The sequence below is a fragment of the Procambarus clarkii genome, chromosome 31, assembly GCF_040958095.1.
Source record: "Procambarus clarkii isolate CNS0578487 chromosome 31, FALCON_Pclarkii_2.0, whole genome shotgun sequence".
NCBI lineage: Eukaryota > Metazoa > Arthropoda > Malacostraca > Decapoda > Cambaridae > Procambarus > Procambarus clarkii.
The window spans coordinates 20,052,775-20,072,772 of NC_091180.1; the positions used below are offsets into that span (position 1 = coordinate 20,052,775).

Below are 19,998 nucleotides of genomic sequence, written 5' to 3' on the forward strand. Positions count from 1 at the left end.
CTCAGTAAACCTCATGATCACCTCAGTAAACCTCATGATCAAACCTTGCGAGTGGTAGCACAGTTCTCAGCCCAGCTATATAGGTAACCAATTATGTAAACAAACCAATCAATCAATCAATAAGGAGCAACAAGAAGGTGACGACAGAACACTTCATGGCACTCATAAGCTAGAGTGCCACTCATTGTTCCAGCACAACGTTAAAAACGCGACCTATTGCTTGAGATTGGGGGGGTTGGCAGGGGGGAGGGGGGGGGGTGATGAGAGTGAAGGCAGTACAGACTGCGTATTGCTGGACTACCAGAAGGTGTTTGACATAGTGCCACGGGAGTGCCACAAGATACAAAAAACAAGCCGGAATGAGGGAAGGGTGCTTCATCTAAGCAAGGAGCAGCTAGGCAAGGAGCAGCTAGGCAAGGAGCAGCTAAGCAAGGAGCAGCTAATCCTCCACCACCACACCACAGCCTCCACCACCACACCACAGCCTCCACCACCACACCACAGCCTCCACCACCACACCACGGCCACCACCACCACACCACGGCCACCACCACCAACAGACGGGCCAGACCTGCCAACAGAGCTCCATTAGATGACACAACCTCTTCTCTCTCCTAATACATCGTAATGGCTTGGCGCTTTCCGCTGACAACTCCCTCCCACCCTCTCCTAATACATCACCTTTGTTTACGGAACCGACCAAACCACACACAAATGCGACGCATGAGCCACAGTGACAAAAACCGCCGTAATTGTGACGTTTCCTATGCCACGATGGGTAAGGCGAGACGCTGAAACATTCCCGCGTTTCTGGTTACGAAAAAACAGTTGCATTTTTTACGTAGTGGCAAATGGAGAGGAGAGGCTATGACCTCTGAGGTAACGAGCCTGTCATCAACCAATTACCCACTTCAAGGGCGTAGTAGCGCCGTGACAATTCAAGAATTGATTAATTGATCATTGACTAATTGATCACCAATTGTGGTGAGGCTAGAACAAGGTCACTCACGCCTCGTAACCTCCACCACGCCACCTGATTGGCTGTCGAAGCTCAAGCTCAAAATGCAGTTAGTTAAACCGGAGGAGATTGGCTGTGTGGCCTAAGAGGGCTATACGGATTACCCTTGAGCCTAGAGACTTTGTCTGTCTGCTCCTGTGTGACCAGTAGCGGGAGCTTCCCGTGCCACACACAACAGTCTACTTGCTCCTCCGAGCACACACAATGTTCCCACCACGGACTGCTACCGCTCCAAGGTTGAAGGGGGAGGAGGGAGATGGGGGGGATGGGTAATTACAGGTCAGGGACAATAACAATGGTGGTTCAAAGAAGAATTAATAACACTGCAAATGTTGTACGCCGTCATATACATATTATATATATATATATATATATATATATATATATATACACCAGCTTCTGTGGCGTAATATTTCAGGGAGTAGAACTAGACCAATGATCTTGGATGATCTTGGATGATCTTGGATGCCGTCACATAGCCCGTCCCTCCCCAGACGTATTCATCAATGTTAACATACTGTGTTAATTAAACATGGGTTTCTTCGCATATATAAATTAATATTATTATACATACAAATTCTATGTATAGTTTGGCGCAGGTTAGGTTAGGTGTTTAGAGGTTCTGTTGGCGATTATTTATATCTGTAGTACGTTGGTGAAGCACTTACAGCGTTGTGGTTCGAACAAAAGTCGTCAGTGAAACTCTTGTTCCGGAAGTGTTCGAATGAAATCAGTTGAGAGTCGTGTGTAAACCATTTTTCATTCATAAACAGAGGGTTTGGCGGGTGCATGGAATCACTTTTGGGTCTTTTGAATCACAAATGCTTCACTGACGAATTTTGTTCGAACCACAACGCTGTAAATGCTTCACCCACGCACTACAAATACAAATAATCGCCAACAGAACCTAAACACCTAACCTAACCTATGCCTATATATGTACAATATGCTAATATGGTCTAATATTAATTTATATTTAAGAAAAATCCAATTTTGAATGAACAGCATGTAAAAATTGATGAATACGTCTCTGGGGTCGACCGCTGGATGTAATGGACTTGAGTCGAGGACGGGTTGGACAATGAAACGACACGCGGCCCTGTTTGAAGCCATGAATGAAGGGACGAATCAATAAGCTTGTCATCGCTAATCAGGTCCAATCACTTCCCGCGCGATTGGCCAATGATTCTGCACGCCTGTAATTGGATAATGCCATTAATACCATCGAAACAAGATTCGAACCGCCACTGATATATATATATTAGAGGGATGTGACGCCAGTGGAAAGACGCAGCCAATGACAATGCAGGGATGTGACGTCAGAGCAAGGTCCAGACCAATGCCATAACAGGATACGTGACGTCAGAGCCTGGACCGGGCCAGTGACATTAGAGGATGTGTGACGTCAGCGGCTGGAGCCCTGAGTGGGCGGGAGTCCTCGAGCGGGCGGGAACACCACTCCAAACACGCTATATATATATACCCCTGTGACGCCTCCGCTCCTGTGCCAGGTAAAGTCCACTACGGGCTCACCATAGCCCGTGCTACTTAGAACTTTTTGTTCCCAGTAGCCGAATCTAAAACAACTTCATGTGATGCGTCGCTGCTCAATTCAGCCTCTTCCCTATACATATTGTCTACTATCATTACCCTATTTCTCTCTCTCTACAGTCACACTTCTACCCTCCTGAGCTTGCAGCCTCCACTACTACTACTCTGCTACTTACACCCTTTGTCTCATTGATTACTTATGAGCGTATGCGCATACACGCACGCGCACATAGGCCAGTACCCAAGTGAGCCACAGGGACGTTAGAAAGAACTTTTTTCAGTGTCAGAGTAGTTAGCAGGTGGAATGCATTAGGCAGTGATGTGGTGGAGGCTGACTCCATATGATGATTATGAAGATTAAGCCATCCAAAAGGTGGCACGGAAATGAATAGCCCGTAAGTGGTGGCCCTTATGAGCCATTACCAGTATCAAAAGATGATACTGTAGATCTGTGGAGGTGCGACTGCACCCTGCGTGACGGGAGATGTCTCCCGTGCTGACTCCATACAGTTTCATTTGTAGATATGATAGAGCCCAGTAGGCTCAGGAATCTGTACACCTGTTGATTGACAGGTGAGAGGTGGGACCAAAGAGGCAGAGCTCAACTCCCGCAAGTACAACGTGGCAAGCACGCGCACACAGGTGAATAGATAAACACACACACACGAGCGTGTGCGTGTATCTATCTACATGTGTGTGTGTATGACCCTTGAGTGTACTTTTATGTATACCTGTACGCCCTTGGCTGCGAGTGATGGAGCTGAGCTTCAGCTATTGGTTCCCGCCTCTCAACCGTCCCTTGGCTGGGAAGTCATATATCACCTTTTCAATCCTTGTGTGGAGCAGAGACGGCACCGCTCCTGTGCCAGGTAAGTTACGGGCTCACCATAGCCCGTGCTACTTGGAACTGGTTCCGAGTAGCTGAATCTATAACAACAACAACATTGTGTGGAGACTAGTCTCCTTCAACACTCACCTGTTGACAATCCCGTCTCTACCACCCTTACACCAGTGTCTTTCATGACCCTCGTAGCGTGTTCCGGTACAATCTGTCCCCTCTGGTCCTCCCCCTCTGGTACCTTGTTCTGGTACCCTCCTGTGCCCTCGCTCGTCCACCTCACATGTGGATACTTCAACAAAACTTTTCAACAACCCATTATAACAACATATATGTAAAATAAACAAATCCACAAGGGCCGTGACGAGGGTTCGAACCTACGTCCGAGAGGATCCCAGACGCGTCTTAATCGAAACATTTAGACATGCACCTTTGGGGTCGGCTGCAGTTTGGACGAGCACAGCCTGATGGGTCGAATCACCAGTTCATCATCAAAACATTGGCTCGTTAATCGAACCACCAAATAACCATGTTAATGAACTCACGACTCGACGGACGACGTTCAAAATGTTCTTGAAGAGAGCGGACACGTGAAGATGTGTCCGGGTGAGGAGCGGACACGTGAACATGTGTCCCCCGGGTGAGGAGCGACTCGAGACACATTAATAAGACACAAGCATCACCTCAGCTGAGTCACAGAGAGGTAGGCAGTTACCACTCAAGTCTCCACGTTAATATATATATATATATATATATATATATATATGTTCTCTCGAAAAGCTGTAACACAAGAAAATGAAGCTTGCTGTTGTATTATATATATATATATATATTTCCTAACCTTCAAGTATACCTTTTATTGTATATTCCAACGTAAGATAAAATATGCCCAAAGCATAGAAGTATATCTCTTGGCATATATCACATAAGGAATATTTCACTCACAATTTCTTACATTCGAGAAATGTAACAAATGTTTATGCATTGTTACCCCATATTATATATATATATATATATATATATATATATATATATATATATATATATATATATATATATATATATATATGAGTATGTGAAGTATACTGTAGGTGCTGGTCTCTTGCCTTCACTTGAATTACCTCTGGAGTTGTTATATTTAGTCTACCCCCCCCCCTGATGTTTCGTGGCCCCTGACACCATCTCCGTGCCCCCCCCCCCCCCCCACACATACGCCAACACTATCAGGATCTTCTCCAGTTCCCCCTTTGAAGACTTTCACTGTCGTTCCAGTGATATTTCGAATATTTGCTGGTAATAGGTTGAAGAGTCTTGGGGGCATCTGATGCTGCCTACTCTCTCTAATTGTACTTATGTCTCCTCTACACTTAGTACATTTGTTTAACACTTCCTACTATCTCTCTCACTTTAAAAAGTTAACAATTTCACTGAGCAATTTTGGAGCCTGACCTTCCAGTAAATTGTGTGTATAAATCTCTCTCTCTCTCTCTCTCTCTCTCTCTCTCTCTCTCTCTCTCTCTCTCTCTCTCTCTCTCTCTCTCTCTCTCTCTCTCTATCTCCATCCAATTAGACAGAGGAAATTGGCTCCTTCATATCAATGTTTGCAGATAATGCAAAACTAATGTTGAAAAGTCATGACAGAGATTGATTGTGATGCATTGCAAACGAATTTCGACATACTCCAGACGTGATGTGAATAATGGCTGCTAGAATGTAACAGTCAAACACAACGTTAGGAGGATTGGGACTCAAGGGCCAAGACCAGTACAGCAGTACAGGATGAAGGGAAGACCAGTACAGCAGTACAGGATGAAGGGAAGACCAGAACAGCAGTACAGGATGAAGGGAAGACCAGTACAGCAGTACAGGATGAAGGGAAGACCAGTACAGCAGTACAGGATGAAGGGAAGACCAGTACAGCAGTACAGGATGAAGGGAAGACCAGTACAGCAGTACAGGATGAAGGGAAGACCAGAACAGCAGTACAGGATGAAGGGAAGACCAGAACAGCAGTACAGGATGAAGGGAAGACCAGTACAGCAGTACAGGATGAAGGGAAGACCAGTACAGCAGTACAGGATGAAGGGAAGACCAGAACAGCAGTACAGGATGAAGGGAAGACCAGTACAGCAGTACAGGATGAAGGGAAGACCAGTACAGCAGTACAGGATGAAGGGAAGACCAGTACAGCAGTACAGGATGAAGGGAAGACCAGTACAGCAGTACAGGATGAAGGGAAGACCAGTACAGCAGTACAGGATGAAGGGAAGACCAGAACAGCAGTACAGGATGAAGGGAAGACCAGTACAGCAGTACAGGATGAAGGGAAGACCAGTACAGCAGTACAGGATGAAGGGAAGACCAGTACAGCAGTACATGATGAAGGGAAGACAGATTCTTCAATCAGAAAGGGAAAAAGTCCTTGGAGTAGACAGCTCAAAATCTGGTGCCATAATGCCCACATTGCCAGCATAACAGCAGCACATGGTATACTGGCCAACATGGTATACTGGCCAACATGGTATACTGGCCAACATGGTATACTAACCAACATGGTATACTAACCAACATGGTATACTAACCAACATGGTATACTAACCAACATGGTATACTAACCAACATGGTATACTAACCAACATGGTATACTAACCAACATGGTATACTAACCAACATGGTATACTGACCAACATGGTATACTAACCAACATGGTATACTGGCCAACATGGTATACTGGCCAACATGGTATACTGGCCAACATGGTATACTGGCCAACATGGTATACTAACCAACATGGTATAATGGCCAACATGGTATAATGGCCAACATGGTATACTAACCAACATGGTATACTGGCCAACATGGTATACTAACCAACATGGTATACTGGCCAACATGGTATACTAACCAACATGGTATACTAACCAACATGGTATACTGGCCAACATGGTATACTGGCCAACATGGTATACTAACCAACATGGTATACAAACCAACATGGTATACTAACCAACATGGTATACTAACCAACATCCAGGTATCCGTCAGCAACTTGGAGGAAGGAACTTCCCGAGTGCCATGCACGAGGTGTGACCCACTCTTGAACATGCAGCCCCAGCATGGAACCCTCACCTCAAAAAATGACATGGAAAACTAGAAACGAGCCAAAGACATACAGCGAAGCTCGTTCCCGAGCTGATGGGATTGAACTATGAGGAAAGACCAAGAGAACTGGACCTTCCCACACTTGAGGAAAGGAGAGATAGGGGAAGGGACATGACAACAACATATATAATTCAAAGGGAAATTAACAAAGTAAAAAAACCAGCTGTGTTGAAAGCCAGGACCAGCAGAACGAGGGAAATAGATGGAAAATAGAGACGCAAATGAGATAAGATAAGGTTCTTTCAGATAAGAGATATCTGAAAGAACTTCTTAAGTGTCAAAGCTGTCAACAAGTAGAACAGGTTAGACGTGGCAGTCGTTGGCGCTAATCTGATTCAAAATGTTATGTGTATATATGATAAATGTGTGAGAAATGAGTGATTGCATTAATCAGACCGTTGGAAAGGCGGGTCCAGGAGCCTAGCTCAACTCTGCAAGCACATCTAGGCGAGTACACACACACACCTTACTGCCACACATACCAAAAGGACTCTTGCCACAATTTAAATGCGACGACCACACACAGTATACATTCACTCTCCCCCCCCCCCTCCCCCCAAAAAAGTACCACTTACGGGCTACTCATGCCCATGCCACCTCTTGGGTGGCTTAATCGTCATCAATCACAATTACTTCAGAGGTTTCCATAGTTTGTTATACTCTAGCAGCCGGGCGTGAAGGTTGCCTGGAGGTATAGCCTGGTCAGTGGAACTATTGGTATGAACCAATGCCCCTGTTACCTAGCAGTAAATTAGGTACCTGGGTGTTAGTTAGCTGTCACGGGCTGCTTCCTGGGGGTGGAGGCCTGGTCGAGGACCGGGCCGCGGGGACACTAAAAGCCCCGAAATCATCTCAAGATAACCTCAAGATAACCCGTACTCAGAACCCGCACCAGAGGACGTGTATGTACTCGTGTCACAGAGTACAAGTACTCACCAGAGTGGTGTGGAGGCTCACCTTCAAGGGCGTGTCCACTCTTACCTGCAACAAGAACATAAAGAAATTAAATAGGTAATCCTTACACTTTGTTACACCTTCAACACTTGTGTTCACCCCCTTGTTCACAGGGGATGCTACACAGCGTTAGTGGTGACTGATGATGACGATGGTGAGTATGATGATGATAACGATGATGATGATGAGGTCGACGGTAAAGAGTTTGTATCATCTTAATTAACAGTAAGAATCGGTAGGCAAACTTGAGCAAAGTTGTTCCAGTGTTCGTTGACCACTTGCGAGGCTGGGGCGAGTGCCACCCACCTGGCCGACCCACCTGTACAGGTGGACCAGCTGAGATCGGCCGACCCACCTGTACAGGTGGACCAGCTGAGATCGGCCGACCCACCTGTACAGGTGGACCAGCTGAGATCGGCCGACCCACCTGTACAGTGGACCAGCTAAGACCCAAGACTGAACCACTTTCCTCGTGACAATATGAGTGTTTGGTCAATATTTACACACACATGTCAGCTACAGCGACAGAAGCGTGTCACACCTGTGACACTGTAAGGCATGGGGAATACATAGTACAACACTGGCCGGACACCTTACAACCCTGCCCACCGTCCCCGATACGTCCACGGCTGGTGTGGTCCTTGAAGGTGGCGTCCCACGGCTGGTGTGGTCCTTGACGGTGGCGTCCACGGCTGGTGTGGTCCTTGACGGTGGCGTCCCACGGCTGGTGTGGTCCTTGACGGTGGCGTCCCACGGCTGGTGTGGTCCTTGACGGTGGCGTCCCACGGCTGGTGTGGTCCTTGACGGTGGCGTCCCACGGCTGGTGTGGTCCTTGACGGTGGCGTCCACGGCTGGTGTGGTCCTTGACGGTGGCGTCCACGGCTGGTGTGGTCCTTGAAGGTGGCGTCCACGGCTGGTGTGGTCCTTGAAGGTGGCGTCCACGGCTGGTGTGGTCCTTGAAGGTGGCGTCCACGGCTGGTGTGGTCCTTGAAGGTGGCGTCCACGGCTGGTGTGGTCCTTGAAGGTGGCGTCCACGGCTGGTGTGGTCCTTGAAGGTGGCGTCCCACGGCTGGTGTGGTCCTTGAAGGTGGCGTCCCACGGCTGGTGTGGTCCTTGAAGGTGGCGTCCACGGCTGGTGTGGTCCTTGAAGGTGGCGTCCCACGGCTGGTGTGGTCCTTGACGGTGGCGTCCACGGCTGGTGTGGTCCTTGAAGGTGGCGTCCCACGGCTGGTGTGGTCCTTGACGGTGGCGTCCACGGCTGGTGTGGTCCTTGACGGTGGCGTCCACGGCTGGTGTGGTCCTTGAAGGTGGCGTCCACGGCTGGTGTGGTCCTTGAAGGTGGCGTCCACGGCTGGTGTGGTCCTTGAAGGTGGCGTCCACGGCTGGTGTGGTCCTTGAAGGTGGCGTCCACGGCTGGTGTGGTCCTTGAAGGTGGCGTCCACGGCTGGTGTGGTCCTTGAAGGTGGCGTCCACGGCTGGTGTGGTCCTCGACGGTGGCGTCCACGGCTGGTGTGGTCCTCGACGGTGGCGTCCACGGCTGGTGTGGTCCTTGAAGGTGGCGTCCCACGGCTGGTGTGGTCCTTGACGGTGGCGTCCCACGGCTGGTGTGGTCCTTGACGGTGGCGTCCCACGGCTGGTGTGGTCCTCGACGGTGGCGTCCACGGCTGGTGTGGTCCTCGACGGTGGCGTCCACGGCTGGTGTGGTCCTCGACGGTGGCGTCCACGGCTGGTGTGGTCCTTGAAGGTGGCGTCCATGGCTGGTGTGGTCCTTGACGGTGGCGTCCACGGCTGGTGTGGTCCTTGACGGTGGCGTCCACGGCTGGTGTGGTCCTTGACGGTGGCGTCCACGGCTGGTGTGGTCCTCGACGGTGGCGTCCACGGCTGGTGTGGTCCTTGAAGGTGGCGTCCACGGCTGGTGTGGTCCTCGACGGTGGCGTCCACGGCTGGTGTGGTCCTCGACGGTGGCGTCCACGGCTGGTGTGGTCCTTGAAGGTGGCGTCCACGGCTGGTGTGGTCCTCGACGGTGGCGTCCACGGCTGGTGTGGTCCTCGACGGTGGCGTCCACGGCTGGTTCACCTGAATCTACATGTTAAGGTGCACGGCGCCACCACTGAACGTAATTTGCAATGTAGAAGCGACATTCTACTGGAGGGCCAAAGTGAAAGATAGTGAAAGTCAGTCGCTAAGAAATACCCGGTGAGATGCAGCACCTTGTCCACTGCACACACACACACACACACACACACACACACACACACACACACACACACACACACACACACACACACACACGTATGAGCTACGAGGAGAGACTACGGGAATTAAACCTCACATCGTTGGAAGAAAGAAGAGTTAGGGGGGACATGATCACCACATTCAAGATTCTCAAGGGAATCGATAGGGTAGATAAAGACAGGCTATTTATCACAAGGGGCACACGCCCTAGGGGACACAGGTGGAAACTGAGTGCCCAAATGAGCCACAGAGATATTAGAAAGAACTTTTTTTTAGTGTCAGAGTGGTTGACAAATGGAATGCATTAGGAAGTGATGTGGTGGAGGCTGACTCCATACACAGTTTCAAGTGTAGATATGATAGAGCCCAGTAGGCTCATGAACCTGTACACCTGTTGATTGACGGTTGAGAGGCGGGACCAAAGAGCCAGAGCTCAACCCCCGCAAGCACAATTAGGTGAGTACAGACACACACAGGCGCCAGGTACAGTAAGAAAATGGTATAGGTGAACTAAAATGGTATACTGCAGATGTACTATTTTGTACATCTGCATTTATGTAGCAGCCGTAGACTATATAGCTCCATAGTGTACCAATACTAAGGTACCTGGTTATGTACGCAGTGACCGTAAACTATATACAGTGTTACATAGTGTATGTACGTGACACTTAACAAATCTCTACCTAGCAGGATGGTCAGTCATTCGACGTACGTATAGCCCGCCAAACACACACCGAAACTACGACGTTGGTACAACGTTCGAACAAGTTTTAACACTTCCTAACTAGCTATAACAACCAATATAGCAAGTTGTAACATCGTTCTAATCCGTCAAACACGTTAAGCCAAGATGTAACAACTTTATTATAAGTTGTAACAAACGGAAAATAGACACAGTTTCGGTTTGTGTTTCCAGGATCAGAGCCATGTGATCAGTCTACCTCTGGCACACCGTGGGAGCATTATGATGATATCCTCAACAACACGAGACTGGATATGGTAATTGCAAAGCTTTAGGTACCTCATATCGGCAGGTCTGAAGGATCTAATGGCCGGACATTCGGTGATGTAGTGTGGGAGATCGTGCCGCAGTTCCTGCTCACAGAGTTTGCACCTGGAGTGCTCAGGATTGGGAGATCCGTCACCCGTAGCCACCTGCCACAGGTAACGGTAACTCAACCTGATCCTGGCAACCACTGTGTCGCACAGTCTGGTCGACGTTTTGTGCTGCCTATGTACACAGGTTTCAGATCTTAACAAGTCATAGCATTTTATACTAGTGCAATAAGGCCTTTGGGCGTCGGTGAGTTATCAAACTTGAATGTTTGGAGGAATATAGTCGTAATAAGAGAGGTTTACCTAACGTCTAGTCCGACTTCATCCTTGTTGCATACTAATCTGGTTGATACCTGGTTGATGGGGTTCTGGGAGTTCTTCTACTCCCCAAGCCCGGCCCGAGGCCAGGCTTAATCTGCTTGCTCTCTGTCATAAAGCTATACGTGTGTGAGACGGTATCCATACAAGATAGATTCTAAACCCTCTGTTTTGTGCAGCGATCATGTTATTTATAGTTACTATTATGAGGCTCTTGCTGTTGATCTTGCACAAGTCTGCAAGTGATTATGAGAAGTCTTGGGTAATTGAGCGCAGTGATCGGCGGCGCCCTTAGCAGGATGATGTTATCTAGAATAGAGATTTGACATCGAGGTAAACTAGCTGAAGGACAGCATCAAGCTGAAGGTGGAGAGAGAGGAGAGGGGCCGATGGTGTCCTCGCCAGCTTGCGTCAACACACCTCCAAACTCCCCAAACTGATCCCACTTTCTCCAGAGAATTTACCCCACACAGGAACTGTCTGAAGGTGAGGTGGGTGAAGGGAGGAGAAGGGACGCTCCCTGGAGGCCACCACTACCTCACCGGAGACACGACGACTCGGATAAAGCGTTTCCTACTCTAGAGGCGACGTTCAGTTATTTAATATATCCAAATCGCACTCGAGTTTCACCTGTCAGTGACTACGGAGAAGTGAGGTCTAGCTCTTCATGCCCCGCCCACTATACCCTTGTTGCACCTGTTCCACCTGTTGCATCTGTTGCACCTGTTGCCTTACAATTCAACTACACTGGTGCTCGAATTCTTCGTTGAATCTGTTCATAAAGTTGTGGAAGGCCTAAACAATTTCTTTCAATGCATCCCAGTTACTGTGGGAGGTGATCGGGGTGTGATATCTCTGACGGCAGATGTGGACCCGAGCAGAAGCAGCAGCAGCGTACAAGACCGTTGGGCAGGAGTTTAACATAATAAAGTACAAGTTTGGGAGGAGGCAGGAGCCCTGAGGGCCGGGACGAACGGTGTTATCCCAGGACTGGCGGCCACCACCAGCAGGAAGGAACAGCTGGGGGCGCCCCCCACCACTGAGAAAGCTGGCGGGGGTGTGTGGAGGGCACGACCTGGTCCCGCCACCTCCTGTCTTGCACGCTGAGGGGAACCCACACTGCTGCTACACCTCTCGTCACACCTTTCCCCACCATTCCAGTCTAGAATTACCGCCTTAAGGAGGGAAAGGAAGAAGGGAGAGGAGGAAGGGGGGAAGGGAAAAAAGGAGAGGAGGAAGGGGGAGGCGAGGTAGGGCCTTATGAGGTAACAGGGCAGAAGGCAAAAGTGAAGGTGGAGGAGAGGGAAGAGACAGGAGAGGAGGCAGAGACTCAGAGGACACCAGTACTGGACATTATTCTCACCGCGGGTCCTCAACAGACAACTACCTAACTACCTCTACTCAAAAAAAAAAAATCATATACATCATGTGTAATATTATTTATATATACACACGGATGCCCCACAAAGCTCTCCCGGATGTTGCATATCGTCTTCTTCGAGGTCGAGGGTCCCTACAAATGCAACCAGAGGTGGTACCCCAATATATAAAATTTAATTAAATTATATATATAAATAATGCTCCAGACTGACCGGTAATGCTCCAGACTGACCGGTAATGCTCCAGACTGACCGGTAATACTCCAGACTGACCGGTAATGCTCCAGACTGACCGGTAATGCTCCAGACTGACCGGTAATGCTCCAGACTGACCGGTAATGCTCCAGACTGACCGGTAATGCTCCAGACTGACCGGTAATGCTCCAGACTGACCGGTAATGCTCCAGACTGACCGATAATGCTCCAGACTGACCGGTAATGCTCCAGACTGACCGGTAATGCTCCAGACTGACCGGTAATGCTCCAGACTGACCGGTAATGCTCCAGACTGACTGGTAATGCTCCAGACTGGCTAGTAATGCTCCAGACTGACTGAGAATGAGAGACGTGCCGGTACCAATATTGGGTTTACCCTATACCCAAGGCAACAAATGGGTTCCCCGGCAGTGACTACTATTGACTAGCAGCCAGAGAACTGGTTCACAGTTACTGTGCTCACCTTCCCACTCTCTCAAGCAATAGCTCGAGAGGGGTCAAATACGTTATCGTGACCAACGTCACTAATGCAACCTAATGGTTATCTTGAGATGATTTCGGGGCTTAGTGTCCCCGCGGCCCGGTCCTCGACCAGGCCTCCACCCCCAGGAAGCAGCCCGTGACAGCTGACTAACTCCCAGGTACCTATTTACTGCCAGGTAACAGGGGCATCAGGGTAAAAGAAACTCTGCCCATTTGTTTGCGCCGCCACCGAGGATCGAACCCGGAACCTCAAGACTACGAATCCGAACCGCTGTCCACTCAGCTGTCAGGCCCTTGTGAACATAGTAAACAAACGGGATACACAGGAAGGTGAATCATCGTAGGTAGACTCCATACACAGCTTCAAAGGTAGATAGAACAGAACCCGGTAAGACAGTACGGTAAGACCCGTACAACAGTTGATCGAAGGTTCACAGCTCACACTAGTAGTTGAAATTAGAGCAGCATATGAAGCAACAGCCGCCACAACACCAGCAGTGACAACAGCAACAGTATCACACACACACACACACACACACACACACACACACACACACACACACACACACACTTAAAGCTCCATAACTACACTTGAGATCTCAACTTTACGATTACTGAAGATAAAGAGTGCTCCACTAAGATGCTACACCTGAGTGCCTCTCCCAAGTCCCGACTTAGCATCTCCACACCTGTTCAAAAACAGGTGTGGAGATGCTACACCTGTTTTTGTTTTTCTTTGAGAAACAAAAACACAACTGCAATTGTCGAGAAATTTAGTAGACATGTTTATGTGTCTCTCTTGTGAGAGAGAGAAGGGAGAAAGAGAGAAGGGAGAGAAAGAGAGAAGGGAGAGAAAGAGAGAAGGGAGAGAAAGAGAGAAGGGAGAGAAAGAGAGAAGAGAGAGAAAGAGAGAAGGGAGAGAAAGAGAGAAGGGAGAGAAAGAGAGAAGGGAGAGAAAGAGAGAAGGGAGAGAAAGAGAGAAGGGAGAGAAAGAGAGAAGGGAGAGAAAGAGAGAAGGGAGAGAAAGAGAGAAGGGAGAGAAAGAGAGAAGGGAGAGAAAGAGAGAAGGGAGAGAAAGAGAGAAGAGAGAGAAAGAGAGAAGGGAGAGAAAGAGAGAAGGGAGAGAAAGAGAGAAGGGAGAGAAAGAGAGAAGGGAGAGAAAGAGAGAAGGGAGAGAAAGAGAGAAGGGAGAGAAAGAGAGAAGGGAGAGAAAGAGAGAAGGGAGAGAAAGAGAGAAGGGAGAGAAAGAGAGAAGGGAGAGAAAGAGAGAAGGGAGAGAAAGAGAGAAGGGAGAGAAAGAGAGAAGGGAGAGAAAGAGAGAAGGGAGAGAAAGAGAGAAGGGAGAGAAAGAGAGAAGGGAGAGAAAGAGAGAAGAGAGAGAAAGAGAGAAGGGAGAGAAAGAGAGAAGGGAGAGAAAGAGAGAAGGGAGAGAAAGAGAGAAGGGAGAGAAAGAGAGAAGGGAGAGAAAGAGAGAAGGGAGAGAGAGAGAGGGGGAGAGAAAGAGTAGTTGGGAATCAGGTGTCAAGAAGCCAGTTGGCGTGACCTCTGCAATGTTGCAACAGCGTCAACAAGGGGAAAGTACAACCCCGTAAAAGAGACGGGGTGAAGATAAGCATGCGAGAAAGGAAGCGGGAAGATAAAGGGAGGAGAAAAACAAAACCAGGAGCAGCGTGAGACGGAGGAAGTGTTAAGAGAAAGTGGAAGAGGAACAAGCATGTAAGAGCCTTTCAATCCGGCACCAAGGGTGCCATCCAAGGCCACAATAACATGGCACCAGTGCCACGTGCGGCCACACGTGTTATAAACACACTACGAGCATCGAACCGCCCCCACGGCAAAGGGAGGGGGGGGACACCACCATGTCGTACCTCCTTGAGTATACGTAATCGTCAATTAATCGCTAATTACATGGGGGTGGGGTGTGTGTGTGTGTGTGTGTGTGTAAAACACCTGCGTAGCTCCGCTGGAAGTGGCACCAGGCGACGCCTCCCCGCCACAGATGATATCACACATACCCAACACCCGCGGTGGCGCACGCAATTTATGAACATGTTACAAAATGTTTCTGGCTAGTGCGGATCTTGTGACACATGTTTTAAACATGCACGCTAGCAGGAGGAACAGAAGAGGCAGGAGGAGGAAGAGGAGAGGCAGGAGGAGGAAGAGGAGAGGCAGGAGGAAGAGGAGGAGAGGCAGGAGGAGGAGGAAGCGTGCGAGGTGGGGGGGGGGGGGGGGGGTAGGAGGTGAGAGTGAGAGAGAGGGCGGGTGAGTCAAGTGATAGTGAGGGGGACGTGATGGTGGCCACGTGTACGACAGGATAACCCACAATCACCTCATGATAGTAAACATGGCCACCTCAGAGTCCTCAGATAACACCCAAGTTGGACGACCCCTCCGCTGACCCCTCCTCTCCCCCCCCCCCCCACCCCTCTCCAACGCTGACCCAGCACACCCCCCCCCCCCAACACTCCCATCCCCAGCATCTTGCACCTGACGTACTCTGCCGCCACCAACGAAATAACTTGAAGGAGACGAACGTTGCCTAAGCCTTCACAACCTCACCTAGGAGAGTGTCAACCGCAACGATCTCAAAATATAGGCAAGACAACATCTCTTACATGGAGCCTGACGATGTACAGCCATCAAGACTTCATCAAATATCACACCATGTCTACACACAACCACAGCAACACCAGACTTTACCTGAGTAGCAAACACCGAAATAATCGACTGATATAACGAAAACAGGAGATTAGATGAAGCCGAAGCACTACACATAAAACAATCAACAACCAGCTTACAATCATACCATCTTTAAGACAGAAGTGCCTCAGTTGATGAATAAGAAAGTAAGACAAGATTACCTAGTTCCTTCGAGAGGGATAACACCTCACCTCTCTCCATCCTACGTGGAAAATATAGCATCATCTTTGTCATGTTGCATTCACCTTTCTCGTGCCTCCGATGATGTTGAAGTGTGTCAACGAAACTGTGTCCTTTAAAGACGCGAGTCAGGCCTATTAAAATTGAAACATTTATTTTGGAATTACTTTTTAAATTTCTTTCCAAACTGAAAAAAGTACACAAGAAATATTTAGAATATTTTCTTGCTGGAATTATTGATCTAACCCTTTTAATCATATTCAATGAAACATGTCTACAAGAAGTGTATAATATATATATATATATATATATATATATATATATATATATATATATATATATATATATATATATATATATATATATATATAAAGGGAAGGAATAAGAAGCCCATGATAAATGGCAGGTGTGACAGGCAGCGAGGAGCGCCAGGTGACAAACTGGAAGTCATTTGTAAAGATACTTGCTGTGCCTGGATGTCAACAGGTGATAATGATGCCAACTTATCACACCTGACATATATATCTTACTGCTTCGCTCATCTCCCACCTCCCCCTCCCCCCCCATCCCCCCGTCTCGTCACTGGCACTCCATTCACTGCTCTCAGTTTCCAACTTGCCTTCACAAGGCAGTACCTACAGCAGCGCTGAACGGTAACTTATATTTGGCGCGGGAATGTGCCAACTGTCACCCGCAGCTGTCTACGTGGCGCTGGAGTGGTTGATTAGTAGTGAGGACATGTACCTGGCACTCAGGAGTGGCATGGATGATTACAGATGAACAGGGGGGGTGGGGGGAGGGTCACCTTCAGGGAGGTACGGTTGCCGAGGAATGGCTACTGGGGCCGTGTTCTCTCACTCTCCACCAAGATGGCGTCATGATGAAGGCCTTGTTAGTAATGTTTTTATTTTATTTTTTGATGAACACATTTAACACTGCTGGTGCTCGCTCTCTCCCTCGCTCTCTCTCTCGCGCTCTTGCTCTCTCTCTCTCTCCCTCGCTCTTGCTCTCTCTCGCTCGATCTTACATGATCTTGCTCTCTTTCACTCTGTTCACTCCTGAGCTCTCTCGCAAGTGTCAGAAGTCAAGGTCAAGTAAATGCCAGAAGTTAAAGCCAAACAAGCACCAAAAATCAAAGTCAAACAACACATGCCAGAAGTAAAAATCAAACAATTAGCATCAGAGGTCAAGGTCATACGATAGAGTCAACAACCCAGGCCAAGTGAGTGTCCAGAGCCAGCCACACAATGCAGCTCAAGTCTTAACCCGCCATAAATCTGACACTTGAATCCCGCAGCTTAGGCGAACGACACGACGCCCTCCCGTTCGTGTAAGACTGTACGGTGTATTCAACGCCAAGACACGACCAATGACATCTTTTGCGCCATTACTCATCTGGCTGGTTACACGATATCTTGCGCTTAACTATCACTGACGACGGTGAAGTGAGGTCTAGTACCTTATGATACCTGGTTGATGGGGTTCTGGGAGTTCTTCTACTCCCCAAGCCCGGCCCAAGGCCAAGCTTGACTTGTGAGAGTTTGGTCCACCAGGCTGTTGCTTGGAGCAGCCCGCAGGCCCACATATCCACCACATCCACAGACCAACTAGCTACGTGATACTAAAAGTCCCCCTCTCGCAGGATGGTCTGTCGTAAAGACCATGCCGGGTGTTCTGAAGGATCTAATGGCTGGACATTCAGTGATGTAATGTGGGAGATCATGCCCCAGTTCCTGCCCACAGAGTTTGCACCTGGAGTGTTTAGGATTGGGAGATCCGTCACCTGTAGCCACCTGCCACAGGTAACGGTAACCCAACCTGATCCTGGCAACCACTGTGTCGCACAGTCTGGTCGACGTTCTGTGCTGCCCATATACACAGGTTTCAGATCTAAACAAATCATAACGTTTATACCGGAGGCCGGAAGGAACCATCTTGTGCTGTGGGCAGCTTGAACACCACTCTTCACCTTGGAGCACAGAGGCTGTGGTAAGCCCTGGTTCACACAGGCTGTGGTAAGCCCTGGTTCACACAGGCTGCGACTGGAGGGAGCACAGAGGCTGTGGTAAGCCCTGGTTCACACAGGCTGCGACTGGAGGGTGGACACAGCCTTCCCTCAGATTAGAAGCGACCATCCTTGAGTAACAAACGGCACACAAAACCTTGAGCTTCGGCTTCACACACGTGGAGTCCAGGGTTCGAGTCTCCTGGAGCCCAAGTGAATGGAAGATCGGTACACAACCTGACACATTACATGACAGGTCTCTACTCATAAGAACTTACACAACTCTCCACAATTCCTGGCCGGACCGAACAGGTGGACGGCAGTGTACATAAAAACTTACATTTACCAACAAATTACAAAAATATTAGCTTACAGTTAGCTGCCCAAAACGCAATCCGCGTTAGTGGCTTTGCATGAAGGTAAAAATACCAGTCTTGTGTAATCTCACCAACCCAGTGTACCTTCTTGCAAATAAAATGTATTATTATTATTATATAGTTTGTGGTAAGATATATTGATAAAACACTAGGCAGTAGTAATGACAACAAGAGCACTACAAAGTAAACAATAATAACAAGTGGATAAGTGGCTACATGTAAACACAGACATAATGGTAAACACACCACAAGTTGTGTGACACAAGTATCTGATGACGGGGCTCTTGCAGTCTCTGTCTCAGCAATGAGTGGATGGATGGATGGATGGATGGATGGATGGATGGATGGATGGATGGATGGATGGATGGAGTGTGGGTGGATGGGGTGATGGATGGATGGACAACATCCAGTCGTCGAGGAGAATAATGTGAGGACGAGGAGTCGTACTCTGAGCGAGACACACGACACCCACCAGGGGGAGAAGGTCGATAGCTAGCTGACATATATATCTTGGAGACTAAACCAGGCGGGGAAGCCGGGACCGGGAGCTGGAGGCTGCGAGGCATGGTTGCCCACAGGGGGGATGAACGTGCCTAGGTAGGGAGCGTAATTTACGGTTTTCTGTGGCCAGCAGAGCTCCCAAGAGTGTGAACCTGTGGAAGACTTTGTGTCCGCCGTTTCTTTGGTACTGTGGGTGGTGAGTCCCTCCATGAGGACGTAATGTCTTGTAGACTGGCGCCTCATTCATGAGGCCACAACTCTCGTGTTCCTCACACCTCACTCTATGAGGTGTGAGGAGCCCCACACCTCCCCTTCCCTAGCTTCCTCTCTGCCTTTCCCGTCCTTCCCCTCCCCTTTCATCCCTTCCCTTCAACTGTTACGCACAATGGGGAGTGGGGGTCATTTCTCCAGTCAAGAGGAACAGACTGTGGCTCAACAGGAGACTAACTGGATTGCTATGCACGGCTGCAACGGTAATCTCTGGCAGCGGCAGGAGAAAGGTGTTATGTCGACTGCGGCCTCGCCACGGCAACGACCACTGGCTGGGGCACAGCGCTGGCAACTTGCAGGGGGGGGGAGGGGGCTCTCGGTGCAGACCCATCGGGAACCCGGAGCTAGAGTCGACAGTTTTCCATCGTAGGTCCGATGTGTTCTTTAGTGGTTGGTATGGTGCGGTGTTGGTGTCGTAATTGTTGTAGTTGTGGTGATGGTGGTGGTTGGTTTAGTTGTCGCCGCTGTCATCTTGTCTCTGGTCACAATATGCTTAAAACAATAAGCAAATAATATTTATAATTACCTCGAGTGCCATCCATTCAAGATATCGAGGCAGATGGCGACGTGCACCCTCCCATAGCTGCACAAGGCACCTGTGTTCGCACCTACGTGTTCGCGAGCCGCTTCCATCTTCTAGTACGACCATTTTTGGCCTTAAGTAACGCATACGAGCGGAATGCAACGTTCTTTGTAAGAAGACAGGCTGCTTCTACTCCCCAAGCCCGAGGCCAGGCTCGACTTGTGAGAGC

At 49.0% G+C, this 19,998-nt stretch overlaps 1 protein-coding gene across 6 annotated transcripts in view; it reads right to left on the reverse strand.

Moving 5' to 3' along the window:
- Positions 1–19,998, reverse strand: part of LOC123758756 (sterile alpha motif domain containing protein 4 smaug) — a 172,852-nt gene that overhangs the window by 114,899 nt on the left and 37,955 nt on the right. The window contains exon 1 of one of the 6 annotated variants that reach the window (XM_069334451.1): positions 7,506–7,580. The exons of the other annotated variants lie outside the window; for them this stretch is intronic. Within the exon in view, the coding sequence (XP_069190552.1) occupies positions 7,506–7,565 (60 nt within the window). The 5' untranslated portion in view covers positions 7,566–7,580. Of the gene's footprint in view, positions 1–7,505; positions 7,581–19,998 lie in introns of those variants that run through there. 6 annotated transcript variants of the gene reach the window in all.